At 57.5% G+C, this 18,322-nt stretch overlaps 1 protein-coding gene across 1 annotated transcript; it reads right to left on the bottom strand.

The window, feature by feature from the left end:
• Positions 1–11,958: 11,958 nt before the first annotated feature.
• FAM43A (family with sequence similarity 43 member A) lies at positions 11,959–14,098 on the bottom strand. The gene has a single exon (XM_074877487.1). The coding sequence runs from the start codon at positions 13,857–13,859 to the stop codon at positions 12,771–12,773; it is 1,089 nt and encodes a 362-aa protein (XP_074733588.1). The 5' UTR covers positions 13,860–14,098; the 3' UTR covers positions 11,959–12,770.
• Positions 14,099–18,322: the final 4,224 nt, after the last annotated feature.

Here is an 18,322-nt window from a genome sequence, read left to right as displayed (position 1 = left end):
GAGCTTTTTGCTTCCCCTGTAGAGTGACTGCAGACAAATCAGTGCTGCTGCAGGAGCCCGGGGCCATGAGCTGGGGCAGGTTATGGAGATCTGGCTGTTCCTGCTGCACTGCAGGGGACAGCTCGGGCTCTGGTGCTGAAGGAAGAAGGGGTCCTCTTGGCAAGGCCATGCAGCATCTAAGGAGCTCACGTGTCTCACAAGCGGTGCTAACACAGTGCACAGGTCTGACTCTGGGATATCATGAGTCAGAGCAGGGGAGAGATTACACAAGACCGAAAAAAATAGAATGTACAGTATTAGTATTAATAACTAAGAATTGCACTAAATGACTTGATAAGTGAATTATCCTCCCTTACATTACTTGCTGACAGCAGGAGTATCCCTGCCTTCTCTGCAGAGAGAGGATGGAGGGATGGGGACACGGCTTTCTTGACTTTGACCCTCTAGCACTGCTGGTCTCTTGCTCCATGCAGAAACGCTTGCGAACAGTGCTCACATGGGTGAGGACTCGCTTCATTCATTGATAAATAGTGGCCACTTGGGAAATGAAGCGCAGCAGCCGTTCAGCTTTGCACAGCAGTCCCGCAGAGCAGCTGAGAGCATGGATCTGGCTGGGGCGGCAGGAGGAACTCGGTCGGCAGCTTGCAATTACCTTGGCTGTCCTCTATCCAGGGCTGAGCAACCAGCCCACTCCTGGAAGGGGTCAGGGCTTCTCCAGCCTGGTGCAGGACCTGGGGTGGGACTCGGGGGACAGCCACCCCACAACCAGCTGAGGGGAGTGGCAGCTGCGAAGAGGGTATGTGGAGGGCTGGGAGTGGGGCTGGAGTGGCCTCAGGTCTCATTGCTGGAGCATCCCTGGCCCCGCAGAGTCCAGTGGGGTGTGCAGCTGAAGGCTGAGCAGGACTCAGTGACACCAGGAGAGCACAAGCCAGCACTGACGGGACACTCCTGCTGAGCACCAGTGTTTTCCCAGCTGGATGGAGTTGCTGCAGGAGCTCAGTCCCCTCCCAGGGCCACATCTCCAAAGAGAAATGGAAACACTATCCTGGCAGCTCTGTGTGCTGGACTTGCTCATGGAGGCAGGGTCCCTGGGGAGCCCGACACACCTGCAGTCTTTGCAGGACCAGACATGTTTTGACTCCATCGCAGGAGAGGAGCAGCTCGCCTGGACAACCGAGCAAAGCTCGTTCATCAGACATGGGTGCTGCAGGTCCTCAAGCCAGGCCCTCAGTGCCAGTGAGCCGAGGAGCAGTGCGCTGGTGGGAGCCAGCTGCTGGGCTGCAGCCAAAACTCAGCAACATCCATCATCCTCCTAAGAGCATCATCTAGCACCAAGTTATTTCTAGGCCATGGCAGTTATTGGGAAGGCATTACAGGGCTGTGAGATACAGCGTGTCTCTCAGCTGGAGGTGCGCTCATCAGCTGGGGAGCAACACACACCAGCTGTCCTTCGGGGGCTTGCTGGCTTTTGACTTCACTCCACTTCAAAGACTGAGCTCCTTATGTGTGTTTTAGCAATGTTCACACACTTCAGGTTTCTAGGCCAAGTGAGAGCTTTGATTCCGTGCTGCACTCAGCAGCTCTGTGTGAAGGTAGCCTGCGGTTAAGTAAGGTGAGAGGCTGAAAGTGGTTCAATTTTGCAACAATAGCTGAGAACAAATACAGATTTTACCATTTAAAAGTGGGACAAAACAGAGCTGGAAGGTTTTTGTGGGGTTATTTTTTTTATTTTCCTTTTAACACCCAGTAGCCTTTTTTGAGTTGAATTAAATATACAGTGTCCATGGCCTTTGCCTCACGCTGGAGCATTCCCATTTGCATCCAAATGGCAAAGCCAGGATGGGGCAGCAGCACTTGGGGAAGAAAGGAAGCAGAAGAAGGGGGGGAGAGGGACTTAGGCTCAGGCTTGCTTTGCTGACCAGGGCTTGTCCTGGTCTCTGCTGCAAGCTCTTCTCAGCACTACTATTTTTTTCTTCTTTTTTTGTCCTGCACCTAGCACATCCAGCTAATGTCTGAGCCTGGGGTACATAGGAGTGACACCAAGACAAGCAATCAAGCCTAATTGAGATGGCCTGGTGGCTTTTGTGCTCCTTCCACCCTGGGCTGATCTGCAGAGCATCTCTTCACCTTGCCAAAGAGTATTTTTATGTTAAATGGCTAAAAGTCATAATCACCATAATGGTTCTTATGGCAACCTGGCAAACTGAGCTCTTAAAAGCTCCTCTTGCTTAATGTGTCTCACACGTGGGCTGTTATGCTTACCTTACCCCTGGGAACACGGGCGAGCCCTGGGGCTGAGCCAGCTCCTCTCTGAGCTGCCCCCCGAAATGGGAGAGGAGGGCTCACCCATGCCCACGGAGGGCACCCAAGTAGCAAAGTAAGTGCAATCACTGCCTCCTCAGTAACCCACTGCTACATTCCTTATGGATACCATAAGGTCCATAACAGCCTCAGAATCATTTCCCTCCTTACAGTCTGAATTTTAAATCACCCCACAGCCTCCTACTGAAAACCTGCCAAGCTGAAGCTGCTGCAGGTCACGTTGTGCAATTTGCTGTTGCAAGACAAAGAAAACAAGTTCTTCTTTTTCACAATTACCAAACCACTTCATCGAGCAATTTCCCTGCCTCTGCTCTTTGGTTTCAGTTAACAGTATTCCTCGGGGAGGGAAAGCCTAACTGCACCTCTGAGTGACTTACTGCTGGTTCTGCCATTACAGATGATGATTGTGAAAAGTTTCTTAAATGCCGTAACTGCCAGCAGCAGCTCTTCTATGCCTTGCACTAGAGCCGAACCCGGACGAGGCTCACGGGCGTTGCAGGCAGACGCTGGCCAAAGGGGCCCACACAGCCTTGCCTCAGGTGCCAGCTCTCCAGCTTTCGGTTGCTTCTCCCCAGGGTCAAATCCCGTCTGCTTGTCTCAGTGTGGCTCTCGCAGGGGGCTCTGCCCTTGCGTGCAAAAGCCCTGGTCCTGATGGAATGGCTCCCAGTGGGGGTCCCAGCACAGCCCCAGGTTCTTGGCGGGGCTCAGCACCAGCCCGGGGTGGGGAATGTCACCCCTGCTTTGGGGTGGAAGGCAGGGAGGGGGCTGTCCCCGCGGCACACAGCCGTTATGGGGGAACTGCAAGCCTCTGTATGCAGCAACTCCCTGTGGCAGCTATTCATAGGCTGGGGAGTCCCCGCCACCCCATGCATGGCACAGCGGGAGGAGCACGGCTCCCCACACCAGAGCGAGGCACTGATGCCAGCGGCAAAGCTTGGCTGCACCGAACCAGGGGATGTCTGCTTCCTCCACATCGCCCCACAGCAGGAGCTGGCACCGGGGCTGTTGGGGCTGGTGGGTTCTCCCGGGTGGGCTGCTGCTGTGCTGGGAGCAGGCGGGCCAGCCCACCGCCACCAGCTTTTAGGACTGAGCCGTGCCGGGGTGTGGGGTCTGTGTCTCTGCTGTCACCTTTCCCATGCTTCAGGGCTGCCCCACTGGTGCTTCCCCAGGGATGGGGGGGCTGCACTGGGGCCAGGCATGGGGACCAAAGCCCAGAGCCCCCCATATCAGCTCTTCTGTAGTGCGAAGACAGCACCCCCATTTCGTGGAGGGCAGGACCCTGGGTCTTGGCTTGCTGCAGCTGAGCTGCCAGTCCCTTGAAGCCCCAGCAGCCCCGAGGAGCCCACGGGGGTGCCCGGGCTCCTGGCCGGCTGCAGCTCTGCTCTGACCCCTCCAAACTTCCTGCATTTGTTTCGCTTGAGCTATTTGGGGGAAGTAGGGTGTTGTTATGTCTTCAGCTCAGCGTCTATTTAGAGAAAGATAATGCCATTGTGGGGGAGGACAATGAGAATATTAAATGCCTAAAATTCTCTGTCTCTCACTATTTTGACTAATTTTTTATTTTTTTTTAAATAGGTGTTTCCTTGGAAAACTACCATGAGCTTTGATGGGTCCCAGTGGGGGGTATAAAGCATAAATCAAGCCCACCAAAATGAGCCCACACTGATCCCTGCTTTAGTCCTACTGCAGGCAGGTGAATCCTGGATGATGCCTGTTCAGGGGCAGATCAGAGGAAGGTCGGATTATGAAAGAGGAGGGATGGCCAGCGCAGGGGCAGACCTCCCCAGGAGACCTCGGTGCAGAGGACAGCAGCCACCCCCTCCTGCTACTCGCGCAGGGCTATGTTTAGCTCCTGGTTTGCTTGGGGAACCCAGATGAGCACCTGGGATGTCTTAATGTCATTGTCTCACCAGACCTGGCTTTAGGGGACTTTTTTGCCTTGCAGGATATAACTAATTGGACCTGACATCAGGAGAGTCATGCTGGGTCCTGAAAGAGCTTTCTGCACAGCGTTACTCACAAAGGTGCTGTGGGGAAGCGTGGATGTAAGTGTCCGTGGAGCCACTTTTGCAGGTGCTGGGATGCTCTGTGGCCATGGAGCACAGCTCACCTCAGGTCATGTCTCGAGTCCTGGCAGCCCAAACTGAGGAGCAGAACTAATGACTGTCTATGGCCTGGCTGATGAACCCCAAGTCTGGGTTAGCCCAGAGGTGCAATAAGGACTCTCAGTCCTCTGCTGCTGTGCAGCAGATTCTTGCAATACCCTGTATCTGCAGCAGTCCTTCCTCTTCTGCCTCGCTTACTGGCAGCAGCCTGGAGGGTCTGGTTTCCTTGGCATTTCTCTCTTCAGTAACATCAGTGAAAGCTGGGCAGAGTCAGTGAGTTCAGCTCGCTTCAAAGCAGCGGTAATCAAAAGGTCTCTATGGGATTGGGCTGGGAGTCCAAAAAGGGAGAAGGCAGATTTTCCAGTGGCCTTTCCTAGCAATGGCTGTGTACCTCTTGGCTGCCAGCTCCAGCAGATCCTGGTGGACCTTAGGGTCTCCTGCCCAGCTGTACCATGCTGTATGCTCTGCTAGAAATCTGCTGAGACTTTGCTTCAGCCAGCACTGGAGCCAGAGGGGTTTTTGCAGCAGTCATGAATGGGGGATAACTGCTGTACTGGTGCATGGGGGATAGCTGCTGTACTGGTGTGTGTGGGATTACTGCTGTACTGATGCAGGGAATCTCTTCCTTACCACTCAGAGCCTTTGCATTACGAGACACTCTCTAAAGCCTGGACATTGCTTAAGAAAGTAAAATTAGATCAGAGCAGCACTAAAGATAAGCAGCTCAGTTCTCATCCCGCAACTTGCCGGAGCGGTGTGGCAGGCGGGAGGCAGGACGGGACACAGTATCACCTGCAGGGCCAGTGGCAGACTGCCCCGAGGGAGCCTGAGCTCACAGACCTGCCCCAGCCCTGCAGTGATCAGAACTGGATGTGCAGAAGAATTGGGGATGGTGGGGGGACGCAGGACATGCGCATGGGGTGTTGTTGCTGCTGCTGAGCCAGGGCAGAGCAGGGCAGGGACCTGTGTGTTGTTCCTGCACTGGGAATCCCTCCAGGCAGGTCAGGCTACATCCCAGACAAAGGCAGATGGTGGGACAGGGAAGGGCTTCCCATGGCCCTGGCTGCTCCTCAGAGGTCTGCGCGTGATGGAGATGCAGCACACCATACCCTGCTCTCTGCAGCTGCATCCTCCCCTTGCTCATTTGCCTCCTGGCCATGGTGCCTGTTGCTGTCGGGGCCCTGGCAAACTGTCTTCGGTTCCAGCTCTCCTGGGACTCCCAGAGAAGGTGGTGGGCAGGGCACGGACCCCAGGACCTGTCCCTGCTGCCAGGAAGCCTCTATTTCCTCCCAGGTGGGCAAAGACAGAGCAGGTTGCAGGACAAACACGGTCCTTCCATGTTCAGAAGTCATCATTGCTAACACTCAGCTTTAATTAGCTATTGCCAATGAATGTTCCTGCCAGTAGCTGCCTGGAGCCAGCCACCTTGGACATGGATGGAGCTGCCCCTGAGGGCAACCACGGTGTGCATGGGCAGAGCAAGCGCAGGTCTCCCTGCTCAGAAATAAACATTTCCAGATTATTCTCCTCCACTCTGGGACAAGAGAAGATGTTTTTGCACCAAAGCGGGCTGCTCTCAGCCATTCCTATTGCTGATCCTGGAGCTGAAGTAAAAATCACTGGGCAACGCCAGGCAGAGAGGAATGAGGCTTCCCAATGCCCAGAACAGGACGCTGGGGAAATACCACGTCCCTACCTGCCATCCCTGCCAGCTGCCTCGCTGTCCCCACAGACCTGTTTCAAGAAGGAGAATGAGAAGTCGCTGGTAGGGAAAGCAGGCAGCTGCATTCACATTTGGCTCTATTGTTTCATAATTATTAGCAGAGAGATTGAAAATGTAATTATGATAATTAAGCTAAATCGCAATCTTCCTACAGGAGCTATGGATTTATTTATATCAACTTTTCATCCTAATTCCCTTAACTGTTCCGTGCCCAGAGGAGGAGGAGCCCTCACTGCTCCGGGGTGCCCGCACTGTGTGCCAGCACAGGCAATCCTTGCCGGCTATTGCTGAAACAGCAGCAAGTGGCAGCTCTTACTCAGCATGAAATTGGGATGGGAAAAGAGCTGTGAGAGAGACAGCGGCCCTGAGGGCTGGAGCGGTCCGAGGGCCAGGAGCCACAGCAAGAGGGGAGAGCCAGAGGGGAGCATGCTGGGCTGGGAAAGGCAGTGCCCGGCTGCAGGCAGGGCTGGCTGGAAAGGGCAGAGCAATGCTTGGCAGATGATCAGCAGGAGGCAGCTGCCAGGGCTGAATTTGGGCACCGTGTCTCCTGTCCCTCGGGGCTGAGGGTGTACCTGCCACCATGACTTTTGGAGCTGGAGTGAGCACAGAGCTCAGCGTAGCAGGACTCAAGGACCATGGCATGCCCAGGCCAGCCTGCTGCAAAGCCCGGCTCTGTGCACAGACCCAGCAGCAGTGGCTTCAGCACTGTCGCTCTGCCGGCTCCCTCCAGGAACGTTGTCAGCTCTAATTAATGTCACAGTTTAGCTTGCTCATGCATCCGAGCAGACTGTGTGCAACTTCACGGTGCTGCGGGAAGAGCAATGAATCCCATCCTGGAGCCTTTTCCTTGTGTCCCCTGGGCTCTGCAGAGCACCCACGCCAGAGCAGCAGGGATTTCCAGATTCCAACATGACGCCAAGCGTGTCACCCCTCTATGTGGGGTGGCAGCAGGACCAGCTGCGGGAGTCGGGCTGCCCAGCTGCCCCCCATTTTGGAGCAGGAGAGCATGGGAGGAACTCTATAGGCACAGCCCTTTACTGGGGCCAGTTCTCCAGGGGAGAGTTTAAGTCCTTCCCACGGAGCTGAGGACATGTTTGGGACATGGGGACAGATGATGTGTACCATGATGTGCCCCCACCAGGTCCGGGGCACCTGGGACAGAGCTGAAGGGCAGTAGCATGAAAGCCCAGATGCCTGCAGCAAGCAGTCCCTGCCCTTCGGCAGTCCTGGACTATCCCGTCCCAGACCTTGCCCAGCTCCTGCCACCAATGAGGCTGCGTTTAAGCCCACAGATGGGAGCATGCAGAACATCTCCCAGCTTGGGAAAAAGCATTTTGCAGTCTTTCACCTGCCTCCACCCCTCAGCAGCAGCATGGAGCACAGTGACCAAGGCTGGATCCTGGCAGGTGCTGGGTAGCTGCAGCCTGGAGCTCAGCTCCTTGCAGAGCTACCATGTCAAGTCAAGGGCAGGATTAGGCCCATGTCCTTCATTATATAACTGTTTCTCTGAGTGTTTTCGTAGTACTCAGCCCTCCCACCAGGCAGAGCCCCCACTGGCAAGGGGGAATGTCATGTGTTTTTGAATGCATAGCTTTGATTTCACACCGCAGCCAAGCCCTCCCCCTTAGCTCATGCACCTTGCAGGGCATTAACCAAGATGCAGCTCCCTGTGAGCCACCAGCCAGCGTGCTGGAGGTGTCACCTTGCCTGGGGTGGGTGATGGAGCTGCGGGGAGAAACAAAACCCCAAAGACCAGGTCGGTTCATCCAAAGAGCCCTGCGGATGAACCGACCTGGCCTGGCCCCTGGGAGCCCACGCTGTCCATGCCCTGCCCTGGCTGCCTGCCCTCGCATTCCTGTCCCCGCACATCATCTCTCTCCAGCTGCTGGGGAAAACAGCCCCCACTGCTACTAGCAGCTGGGGTGAGGAGGGGGAGCCGCCTTCACGGCACATGAGCTCTGCGGGAGCTAGGGCTGCTGCTGGCTTTGGAAATGCAGGGTTTTTTTTTTTCCTGACAGCTCCAGGAGAAGCAGGAGGTGAGGCACAGCTGGCTGGCATTGCACACCACTTGCAGCACTGTAGGTTTTTTCTGTCACCAATGGGACCCTGGCCACCCTTGCCCAAGAAAACCAGGGGCTGTGCAGTGCTGTCACTCATACCCCCTTGGATAGTTTGAAGGTAGGAGACCTGCCCTCTGCCTCCTCTGCAGTTTGGGGGTTTTCCCCACTAAGTAATGGGGGGTTTGGTGGGATGGCCAAGAATTGGGCAATGGGACAATTGTGGTGTCTTGGGGATGACTAACAGCACTGCGACAGGTCAGTTGGTCTTCTCCAACACACCACCGAGGAGGAAATCCTGGTGCCTTCCTGCTTCCCCATGAGAGTCGCAGCATGTGTGCTGAAGGTGACTCGGAACTGCCCCAGGAGCTGGAGCTGTACTTGGTGCTGGGTATTGCCTGGAGACCCCAAAAAGCATGAGTCCAAAGCAGCCCCTCAGTCAGCAGTTCTCACAGCATCATTCCTGGCCAGGCAAACTGGATGTGCCCCATGCAGGGCATGTCAGCAAACCAAACTGCAAATAATTCTGGATCTAAATCAGTACTGCAGTCTGGGGCTAAAAGTAATTTCATGACCTGGCTCACTCCACTTGACCGCTGGCTAATTTTTCTGGTTGTAAATTATATTTTTTCCTGTTGTGGGTGAGGAAGATCTAAGGACGGGAAAAGAGCATGCTAAGGGCAAAGAAAAACAAGAAGCTGCACGTGGGATCCTGCGAACAGTTCCACATTTGTGTGACCCCCCTCAACCTCATTACCTATGTGCAGGACCAAGTCTGTAGTACACCAGCAAATACACAAAGTCAACAAATAGTATTAGCAACAAGTGCTCTTTTTCCCTTAATCTCATCATATTCTGGGAATCCTGGTTGTTGCCTGGAATAATCACATGCTCTGTTTAGTCGTAACATGCTCTGGCAATCTCAGGCACCTGGTGCAGTACCTAAGCTGACTTGTCAAAGCATCAACCCCCTGTGCAGGATTCAGACCAGCAGCTGAAGCCTGTAGAGCAGGATCATTGCCTTTCCTGGTGTTGTATTGTTTGTTATGGGTATTTTCCGGCCAATTCATCACATGCTGTCTGCTAGGTCAGAGCTGTGTGGAGCTCAGTGGTCCAGCTTGCTGTGCTGGAAACCTCCAAGGGCTGCCCGAGCCCAGGCAGGAGCATGGCCCAGCGAGCCCTGGCTGATGCGTGAGTGATCAGGGCAGTGATTTGCACCAGTGGCAGATAGCAATGCTTGACTTGTAATTCTGCAAACACCTGCTCCCACATTTGACCTGTCCGCACACAGTCCAAAGCTACTGGCAGAGCAATCAGGCTGCCTTTGCTCTACCTTTGCAGGCCCATCCCTGAGAAAGCTGCGGTGGGATGGGGCTGCTGGCTGGTGGGGAGCAGAGTTTCAGAGGCTGCGCTGCTCTTTGCACAGCCACACGGCTCAGCTGCATCAGGGGCTGATTCACCATCCCCAGCTGTAGAGCTGAGTTAGCGCTGATGGATGGAGCCCAACTGACGGGGAAATACACGTCTCTGCTGACAGCCTGAGCTGGGGCCGGGCCGTGCTCCGTGGGATGCTGCGCCTCCTCTGCGGGGAGCAGCCCTGGCACAGGGGCTGGCATCAGTCCCAGTGCTGAGCAGAGACCACAGAGCAGTTTGTCCTCTACTGATGGGAGCAGTGCCTGGGACAGGAATGGCCTCACGGCAGTCAGCAGAGGCTGCCTGTCCCACAGAGGCCTTTCCCAAAACCCTGTGCTTCTCCCGGGCTGCCTCCCCATCAGCTGGCAGTAGGCTTTTCAGCTTGGCAAGCAGCTACTGTTTCAAAGGAAAATCATTAGCAGCTCAGCCCTGTACTTGAACCTATTGCAGAGGAGGTCTCGCTCTCTCCTCCTCTCCTCATCCTAGGGAGGTGTTCCTTCAACCTTGCTGGGCAGAAAAGATAATGACCTTTTTCTTCTCACACGCACTTGTTCTCATTTGCAGGTCCATGTATGCTGCTACAGGGAGGGCACAGCGGTTAAGCACACATGAATAGCCTCACACTAGCACTGCAGACATCTGTATGATTTTTTTTCAACGGTGCCCTACCAAAATATCCCAGGCACAAAAGGATTTGGACCTTACATTTACAGCTAATGATCTGTACAGGCCTCTAAGGAAACCACACAGTAGCCCCACTAATGGCTTCAAGGGGAAATGCTTCAGGCCCTGGCTGTTGCTGGTGCTGCTCAGGGAATTGTGCTTTCAGCTCCGGCATGTGATAAAACCTTTTCCTTACTGCTGCAGACATGATGGCTCTTCTGGAGAGAGGAAAGGCATTGACTGAGCTAACGCTGTTAACCGCCTTCAAGCGCACACAGAGGATGTAAAGCAAACACCACCCAGCCATTCAGCAGCTGGGGTTAGCTCAAACCAGCCTGTGAATCCCCCAGCCTGTCCTGCTCTCCGGGCCGTATCGCTGCCCCGCTCCCAGCACTACTGGCTCCCTCCACCCCAGGAGCCAGCAGGCAGTGACAGAGAGCCCTGGGCACAGACCTGGGGCACTCCTCATCTCCAGGGCACGGAAGGTCCCCCACTGCGGGCAAGGCAGCCTTGCAGCCCCCACCCTGGAGAAAGCACTGCAGGATAAGCTTTCCCCGGTGTTTCATTTCCCCCTCATCACCTGCCCCTTCTCTCCCTGGGAAAGGCAAGGGGAGCTTTGCCCGAGAAAGAGCAGCAAGATGCACTTTTGCGAGGCGTGTCTCAGCGGTGCCAGCCTGAGTGTGCTCAAATCCAGCAGCGGCCACTATCACCTCCTGCATCTCGCTGCCCATCACGGGCTGCATGTGATCTGGGCAAGAAGGTGCCCATTCTGAGGGGGGGCTCCCCCCTCTCACCATGCAAACCACCCCAGCGTGCCTCCCTCCTCAGACTGACTCACTGAGGTAAGGGTAAACGCTTCTCGCCAGTGCGGTGGCAGATTTTGCAATCTGTTTTAATGAGGTATTTACAAGTTCTTCAGAGGCTGGCTGCTTGCACAAGGAGTGGGGCCTGGCCCCAGCAGCTGGTTGGGCTTTTCCTTGACATTCCCCCAACTTGCCCAATTGCAGCACAGGCACAGTGGAAAACATTTAGACATCAGAAATGCCAGATTAATTATCTCTTAATTGATACCTCCACTTGGGGACAAATGAAACCGGAACATCTCCACTGCCCGGGGAGCCTGCCACTTACAAACAGATTTACAGCTAAAAATACCGTGGCAGTCCCGTGGCTAATCAACTTCGCTCCTTACCCTGGGTGAGGTTATGAAATTGTCTCAGGCTGGCACTGCGAGGGACCAGCCGCTGCTGCGGTGCCCGAATGCAAACCCTGCGAGGGCTGTGCCGTGCTTCCAGCGCGCTGCCAGGCAAGGGGCAGCGAGCCCCAGGCGTGAGCCCCACGGCAGCCTCAGAACCGCGCAGTTCGGCATCTCGACCCTACGATCCAGCCAGAGAGCCCCAATATGAGGCAGAGCCCCCCGACACGTGCCTGCCCATCATTAGAAGCTGCAGAGAGAAAACCTCATCCCTGCGTCTTGTAAGAGACCTCAAGTGCCCAGTGCGTTTCCTCGCAGCGTAAGATTTCCAGTTGTCTCAGGAATCCCACTCAGTGCTTGCGAGGGCCTTTCTGTGCGGTGCCCTCCTGCAGCTACCACACATCCCGAGGGATCTCTCTTCCCCCCCATCTCCTTACAGGAACACACACACAAGAGAGGCCAAATCGCCACAGCGACCTGTTTCTTTTAAATTACTGTCATCTTTATTTTTTTTCACGTATGTGCAAACAGAGGAGATCGCAATGGTGGTGTTCTTAAAAATAACAAAATGTATTTGCATACATTTCCCTATGTACAGGTGAACAGCCACAAGTAGAGTTTTCTTTTGCACAGCAAAAGATCTAGAGCATTGAGACCAGGGACAGGACCAGGGCCCAAAAAAAGGGTCTAACTTAAAAAATAATAATAATAAAAAAAAAATTCACAACAGTGCAAACCTCTCGGACACGACAGCACGATGGAGTGACTTTAATGGAGAAATCGGCGGGGGGGGCCCTCTCGGATGTGAGATTTCTGACTGTAAACAAGGCGCAACACCTCCCTCCCGCCGCCCTCCCCGGGGAAAGCTATTCCAGGAATTTGGCAGATCTTCAAGGGCTGAGCCGGAGGTAAACAGCCCGCGGCCGCCTCCCCTCCAAGGGCCACGGCGGGCTGGGGCCCGGCTCCGGCGGCCACCGGCACCGGGAGGGGCGGCCGCTCCCCGGGATGCTGCGGGACGCGGGGGTACCGCAAGGAACCAGGGCGCCCGGAGGGGCCCCGGGGCGCTCCCGGAGGGGCCCCGGTGGAGCCGTGCAACCTCGGCGGGGCCGGAAGGGATCCGGGGCGCCCCGGCAGAGCCGTGCACACCCCGAGGGGACCGTCCACTCCCGGCGCGGCCACGGTGCGCCCCGGTGGGGCCGTGCAACCTCGGCGGGGCCGGAGGGGCCCCGGTGAGCCCCGGCGGGGTCCCGCGCGCCCGGAGGGGACCGCACACCCCCGGCGCAGCACCGCGCTCAGCCGGTCTCGGGGTCGCCGGGGGGCGGCTGCTCGGCGCCGTTGCAGGGCGGGGCGGCGCCGTCCGGGCCGTTGCTCTCCAGGGAGGACTCGCTGCCCGTGCTCTCACCGGAGAGCAGCCGGCGGACTCGGAGGTCGGCGCGCAGCGAGCGCAGGTCGTTGCCCAGGCTGAGCTCGCCCAGGTCGCGGAGGAGCTGGCCCAGCTCCGGGCCCTCGCCGCGGCCGGCGCTGGCGCGCAGCAGCTCGCCCTCGGGCTCGCCCAGCGCCTCCAGGATGTCCTCGCAGTCGCAGTGCATGGCCCGCTCCTCCTGCTCCTCGCCCAGCAGGTCCTCCGTGATGGAGCCCAGCTTGGGCGCGCTGCGGCTCCGCTCCACCGGCGGCTTGTAGCAGCACTGCCCGTTGAGCAGCTTGCGCAGCGGCACCAGCGGGATGCTCTGCTCGCCCACCAGCTGCTGCTGCTGGTGCCGCGCGTCGTCCCGCTTCTTCAGTCGGCGGAACTCGGCCAGCGCCGTGGCCGAGGTCTGGTAGAGCAGCAGGGCCATGGCCTTCGCCTTCTCGGGCTTGGAGACCAGCACGGCGTGGCAGCGCAGCATCACCGCCTTGTGCTTCAGCTCGTGGCGGTAGATCCAGGCAAAGACGCGCGGCAGCCGCGGGTCGGCCACGCAGTAGGTGACCCGGTGCAGCAGGTAGAGGTGGCCGGGCCGGCGCAGCCCCTTGTCCTCGGCGTGGGCCATGCGGATGCCCTGCGCGCTGATGGTCAGCTTCATCTTGGTGCCCTGCCGGCCCGCCTCGCTCTTGCTCCAGATCTTGCAGACGGCCAGGTCGGTGCAGCCCTCGCCCTTGGACTGGATGGTGGTGGCGTTGCCCAGGTAGAGCACGGTGTACGTGGGGTCCTCGCTGGTCACGCGGAATTTCCGCCGCTTGGAGCGGAACATGCTGCCCACGCGGTGCAGGGCGCTCTCAGGGCAGGCGCGGGCCAGCGAGGTGAGCGCCGAGTAGTGCACGCTCACCGCGTAGCCCTTGGGCTTGCTCTGCCGCCGCGCCTCGCCCGCCACCAGCTCCACCTTGCTCCGCTTCCAGGGCAGCATCGCCCCGCCGAGCGGCGGCTAGGCGCCGCGCCGACGGCTCCGGGCGCGGGGGGGCATGCCACGGCGGCGGCGGCGGCGGCTGGGCTGCCCGCCCGCCTCACATCCTTGCGGGCGGCCGGCCGCCGCGGCCCTAGATATAGGCGGGCGCCGGCGCTCCGCGGGCGCGGAGAGGGGAGGCCCCGCGCACCGAGGGCGGAGCGCCCGCTGCCCGCGGCCCGCCGAGCCGCCGCCGCGCTGCTCGCCGCCCGCCCGCCGCCGCCGCTCTGCGCCGCCCGCCGCGGCGCCCCGGCCCCGGCCCCGGCCCCGGCCCCGCCGCGCCGTGGGGCGGGCAGGGGGCGGGCAGGGGGCGGTTCCAGCCCGCCCGGGCGGCCCCCAACACCCCCCCGCCCACTTCCCGCTGGCCCCGCGGCCCCCAGCGGGGGCACCGGCTGCTGCCGCCCCGGCCGTGGGCGAGCGGGGCGCCGCGGGGACCCGGCCCGTCGTGTGTCGTGAGTGTTCCCGTCCCCCCGTCCCCCCCTCCCCGCGGCCTCCCGCCCCGCTCCCCACGCCCCGGTGCTCACGCGAGAGCCATCCCCACGGCCACGCGTGGCGAGTGGGTGCCTCCGCGCTCTCCTGCAGCCTCCCGCAGCAGGGGCGGGGAGGATGGAGAGGGCAGCCGGGGGAGGGGGGAACCGGCAGCTCAAAACCTCCCAAACTGAATAAAATCCCAAGGCCAGTGCACGGCCCCACACTCCGGGAGTCCCCACACCCGGGAGAACCCAAACCCCGGCAGCCTTCCCGGCCAGGGCGTGCCGTGGAGCAGTCCCACTCTTGCAACATAATCTTCCCTTTGATTTGGTTAGTCCGGCTCTGAGAGCCGAAGGGCCTGCAGCAAATAAAAGCTATTATGTATGAGTAATGCTTTGCTCTTTATTTATACGCAGCAGCCGAATAACAAGAAGCTGTCTTGTAATTTCTTGCTGGGGTTGGTCGAGTACAGTCACAGGCGTAATGAGAAAGTTGGTCTCTGTGTCGTTGTTACAGCTTCTCGTGTCATGTATCATATCCTCTGCCAGAAAGAATAGGAATTCCAGGGTTGCAGAGAACAGCACTTCGTCAGGGTTTCAGTAAAAGGGGAGCGGTACGTACTTGTGCAGTAAAATACGTAAACACCTGCTTAAATTATTTGACAAATCATTCCTAGAGTTTGGATCAATTAAAACAAACCTGTGTATCGTTATCGTTATTATCATTCTTCTTATTATTATTACATTATGCCATCTAGCAGATTACTTGGGAACTGCAAGTAACCACAGTGACCGGCATCAGATTATTAAAAGCACTTGCCCGTTTGCTTAACATTTAAAAAATACCCCCTCGGTGGAGGGCAGCGTCGGCAGCGCCATCCCCTGAGGCTGCTCAGCCACAGCTGGTACCAGGGGATGCCTGAGCGCATCTATGCTTTCCAGAGGCCGGTGGTGGGTGTGGATCTGTAACGCGCCGCATTTCCTGTCTCTGGCGACTCTAGTGCAGCACTTTTGCAGCGTTAGGAAGGCTGTTGCTGGCCCAGAGAAGTGAATGTATTAACGATCCCATTTTCCAGTGTGAAAACTGCAGTCAGAGAGTTGCATGGGCCGGGCATGCACCGGTCAGCACGTAGGAGCTGTTGCATGGCTGGGGCAAGCTGGCCAGGTCCCTTGGCGTAAAGCCCAGCACCCACTGAGATGCCCGTTTGGGCTCAGCACCGTGCTGGACCAAGCCCTTCGCCCCTTGGCTGGACAATCACACTTAAAGAGTTGTGGTCAATGGCTCGACGTCCAAGTGGAGAGCAGTGACAAATGGCATTTCTCAGGGGTTGGTGTTGGGACTGGTGCTGTTTAACATACTTGGGAACATGGACAGTGGGATCGAGTGCACCCTCAGCAAGTTCGACAACGACACCAAGCTGTGTGGTGCGGTCGACACGCTGGAGGGAAGGGATGGGCCATCCAGAGGGACCTGGACAGGCTGGAGAGGTGGGACGTGCAAACCTCATGAAGTTCAACAAGGCCAAGTACAAGGTCCTGCACATGGGTCGGGGCAATCCCAAGCACAAATACAGGCTGGGCAGAGAATGGATTGAGAACAGGCCTGTAGAGAAGGACTTGGGGGTGTTAGTTTGTAAGAAGCTCAACATGACCCGTCAATGTGCACTTGCAGCCCAGAAAGCCAACCGTACCCTGGGCTGCATTGAAATAAGTATGACTAGCAGTTCGAGGGAGGTGATTCTCCCCCTCTACTCCACTCTTGTGGGACCCCCCCTGCAGTGCTGTGTCCAGCTCTGGGGCCCCCAACATCAGAAGGACATAGACCTGCTCGAGCGGGTCCAGAGGAGGCCACGAAGATGATCAGGGGGCTGGAGCACCTCCCTTATACAGCACACAGGCTGAGAGTTGGGGTTGTTCAGCCTGGAGAAGAGAAAGCTCCAGGGAGACCTTATAGCAGCCTTCCGGTACTTAAAGGGAAAACAGGTAAGGTGGGGATGGACTCTTGATAGGGAGTATAGTGATAGAACAAGGGGTAATGGTTTTAAACTGAAAGGGGGTAGATTTACATTAGATGTAAGTAAAGAATTCTTCACTATGAGGGTGGTGAGACACTGGCACAGGTTGCCCAGAGAAGCTGTGGCTGCCCCCTCCCTGGAAGGGTTCAAGGCCAGGTTGGACGGGGCTTTGAGCAACCTGGTCTAGTGGAAGGTGTCCCTGCCCATGGCAGGGGGTTGGAACTAGATGATCTTTAAGGTCCCTTCCAACCCAAACCATTCTGTGATACTATGAAAGTCCCACTGGGACTCTGCAGGAGGGCAGGTGAGTGCCCAGCAGCAGCCCCGCCCAGCTGGGGGGTCCCTGCTTTTGGCCCTGCCTCGCCTGCCGCAGGCTGGGTGCCGGGCACCCACTGGGAGCCTCCGTGGTGTTGTGGGTGCGGAGGGCAGGAGGGGCTATGTGCCACGCTGCAGCATGCTGCAGACAGCTCCTGCCAGCCTGCAGGACCATCCCCCTGCTACAGCAGGGAGAGACAGACTTTGGTTTGTACAGCTGATTCATTTCACCTCCACAAGCATCCATTGTACTTTTCCTTTGTCTTGCAAGATGAAAACAGAAGATGCTGCTGTGCACATAAAATAAATCCAACAGCACAAGGCAACATGTGACACCCACATGTGGTGTGGCACTCCTGCAGTGCCCACAGAGCTGCCTTCTCCCCTTGAGGTGTCCTGCTGAACCACTGTGCTGAGAGCCCACAGCTCCCAGCTCATGCCCCCAGACCCATGCCTGCCCCGTGCTCAGTGGCTGCCACCTCCCTGAACAGTGCCTGTGAGCTGCCAGGCCCAGAGCAACCCCGGCTGCTCCTGCGTGGGCACAGCAGCCTCTCCGTGGGAGAGGGAGTTGCCTTGCCAAAGCCGTGCCTGCCTGCAGCTGTGGGCAGAGGAGCCTGTCCTGGGTTTCAGGCTGGTGGCTCGTGTTTGTTCCAGGTGGGAAGGAGCAGGCAAGGAATCCCCCATGCCTCCCTGCAGCACTGCCTCCGGAGGGAGATTAGTACACAGACACTTCTGATAATGACTCCCACAGGGCTGTTTGCAGAGCCACACTGGGCTCTGCCATCCCGATTAAAGTGACCCATGTTTGGGAACAAAGACCTTAAATTTTCACAGCATGGCTCATACAGGCTGCTGAGCCCTGTGGCTGTCCAACAGCCCTTGGACATACCTGCCTGCAAACCCCAGCGGCATGTAAGGTGAGGAGCAGTTCTGTTTCTGCATTACCTTCTCAGGACAGAGGTTTCCTTATCAGCCCCTCAGAGACCCTCTGGGGGCTCCAGCTGGTGGCCGGGGAGCAGCAGCACCCCTGACATAGCTGCCTCCGGGCTGGCTGGAAGTGCAGCTGCAGGGAAAGGTGTCTTGTGGTTACAGCCCTGGTCAAGGTTGGAAACTGTCTCATCTCAGTTTCTCGCCATGCTTGCTCACCACTTGATATGCCAGACCGTTGCAGCCTTCCTTGCTTCATCATTGGGTCCAGTTAGCTTCAGGACCATCTCTTTCCTGCTGTGCAGGAAGGAGCTTCTTCAGTTCTGGGCATGGAGAACGACCACATGCTTCAGCAACAGAAGAGCACATTGCAAATTGTGGTGGCTTGAGTCAGCAGTTCCCAAACAAAATGCTGACCCCTCCTAGCCCCATGCTGGGCTGAGGAGCTGTGCAGCAGTGTTTGGGTGAAGTCTGGCAGCAGGGAGCAGCCCACTTAAGCTTGGGGTGCCTGCCCTAAGTGTGGGGCTATTCCTGTGACATTGGATGTCCGTATTTCACTGCCAGGAGGAGAAGCTGAGGCACAATGAGAGGGGAGTCTGCCCTGCGGGGCCAGGGCACGCTGCCTACTTCCCAGTGAGCACGAGGCTCCCTCCCCGCCTGCGAGGCCAGCAGCACCCGTGCTGTGTAGGACATGCATGCT

This window comes from Strix uralensis, chromosome 9 (assembly GCF_047716275.1).
Source record: "Strix uralensis isolate ZFMK-TIS-50842 chromosome 9, bStrUra1, whole genome shotgun sequence".
Classification (NCBI taxonomy): domain Eukaryota; kingdom Metazoa; phylum Chordata; class Aves; order Strigiformes; family Strigidae; genus Strix; species Strix uralensis.
Note: the sequence above shows the minus strand (reverse complement) of the source record. Positions and strands in the feature narration are given on the sequence as shown.

What these genes read in the sequence shown, in the direction of transcription:
- FAM43A (XM_074877487.1), bottom strand. Translation starts at nt 13,859, where the DNA reads ATGCTGCCCTGGAAGCGGAGCAAGGTGGAGCTGGTGGCGGGCGAGGCG.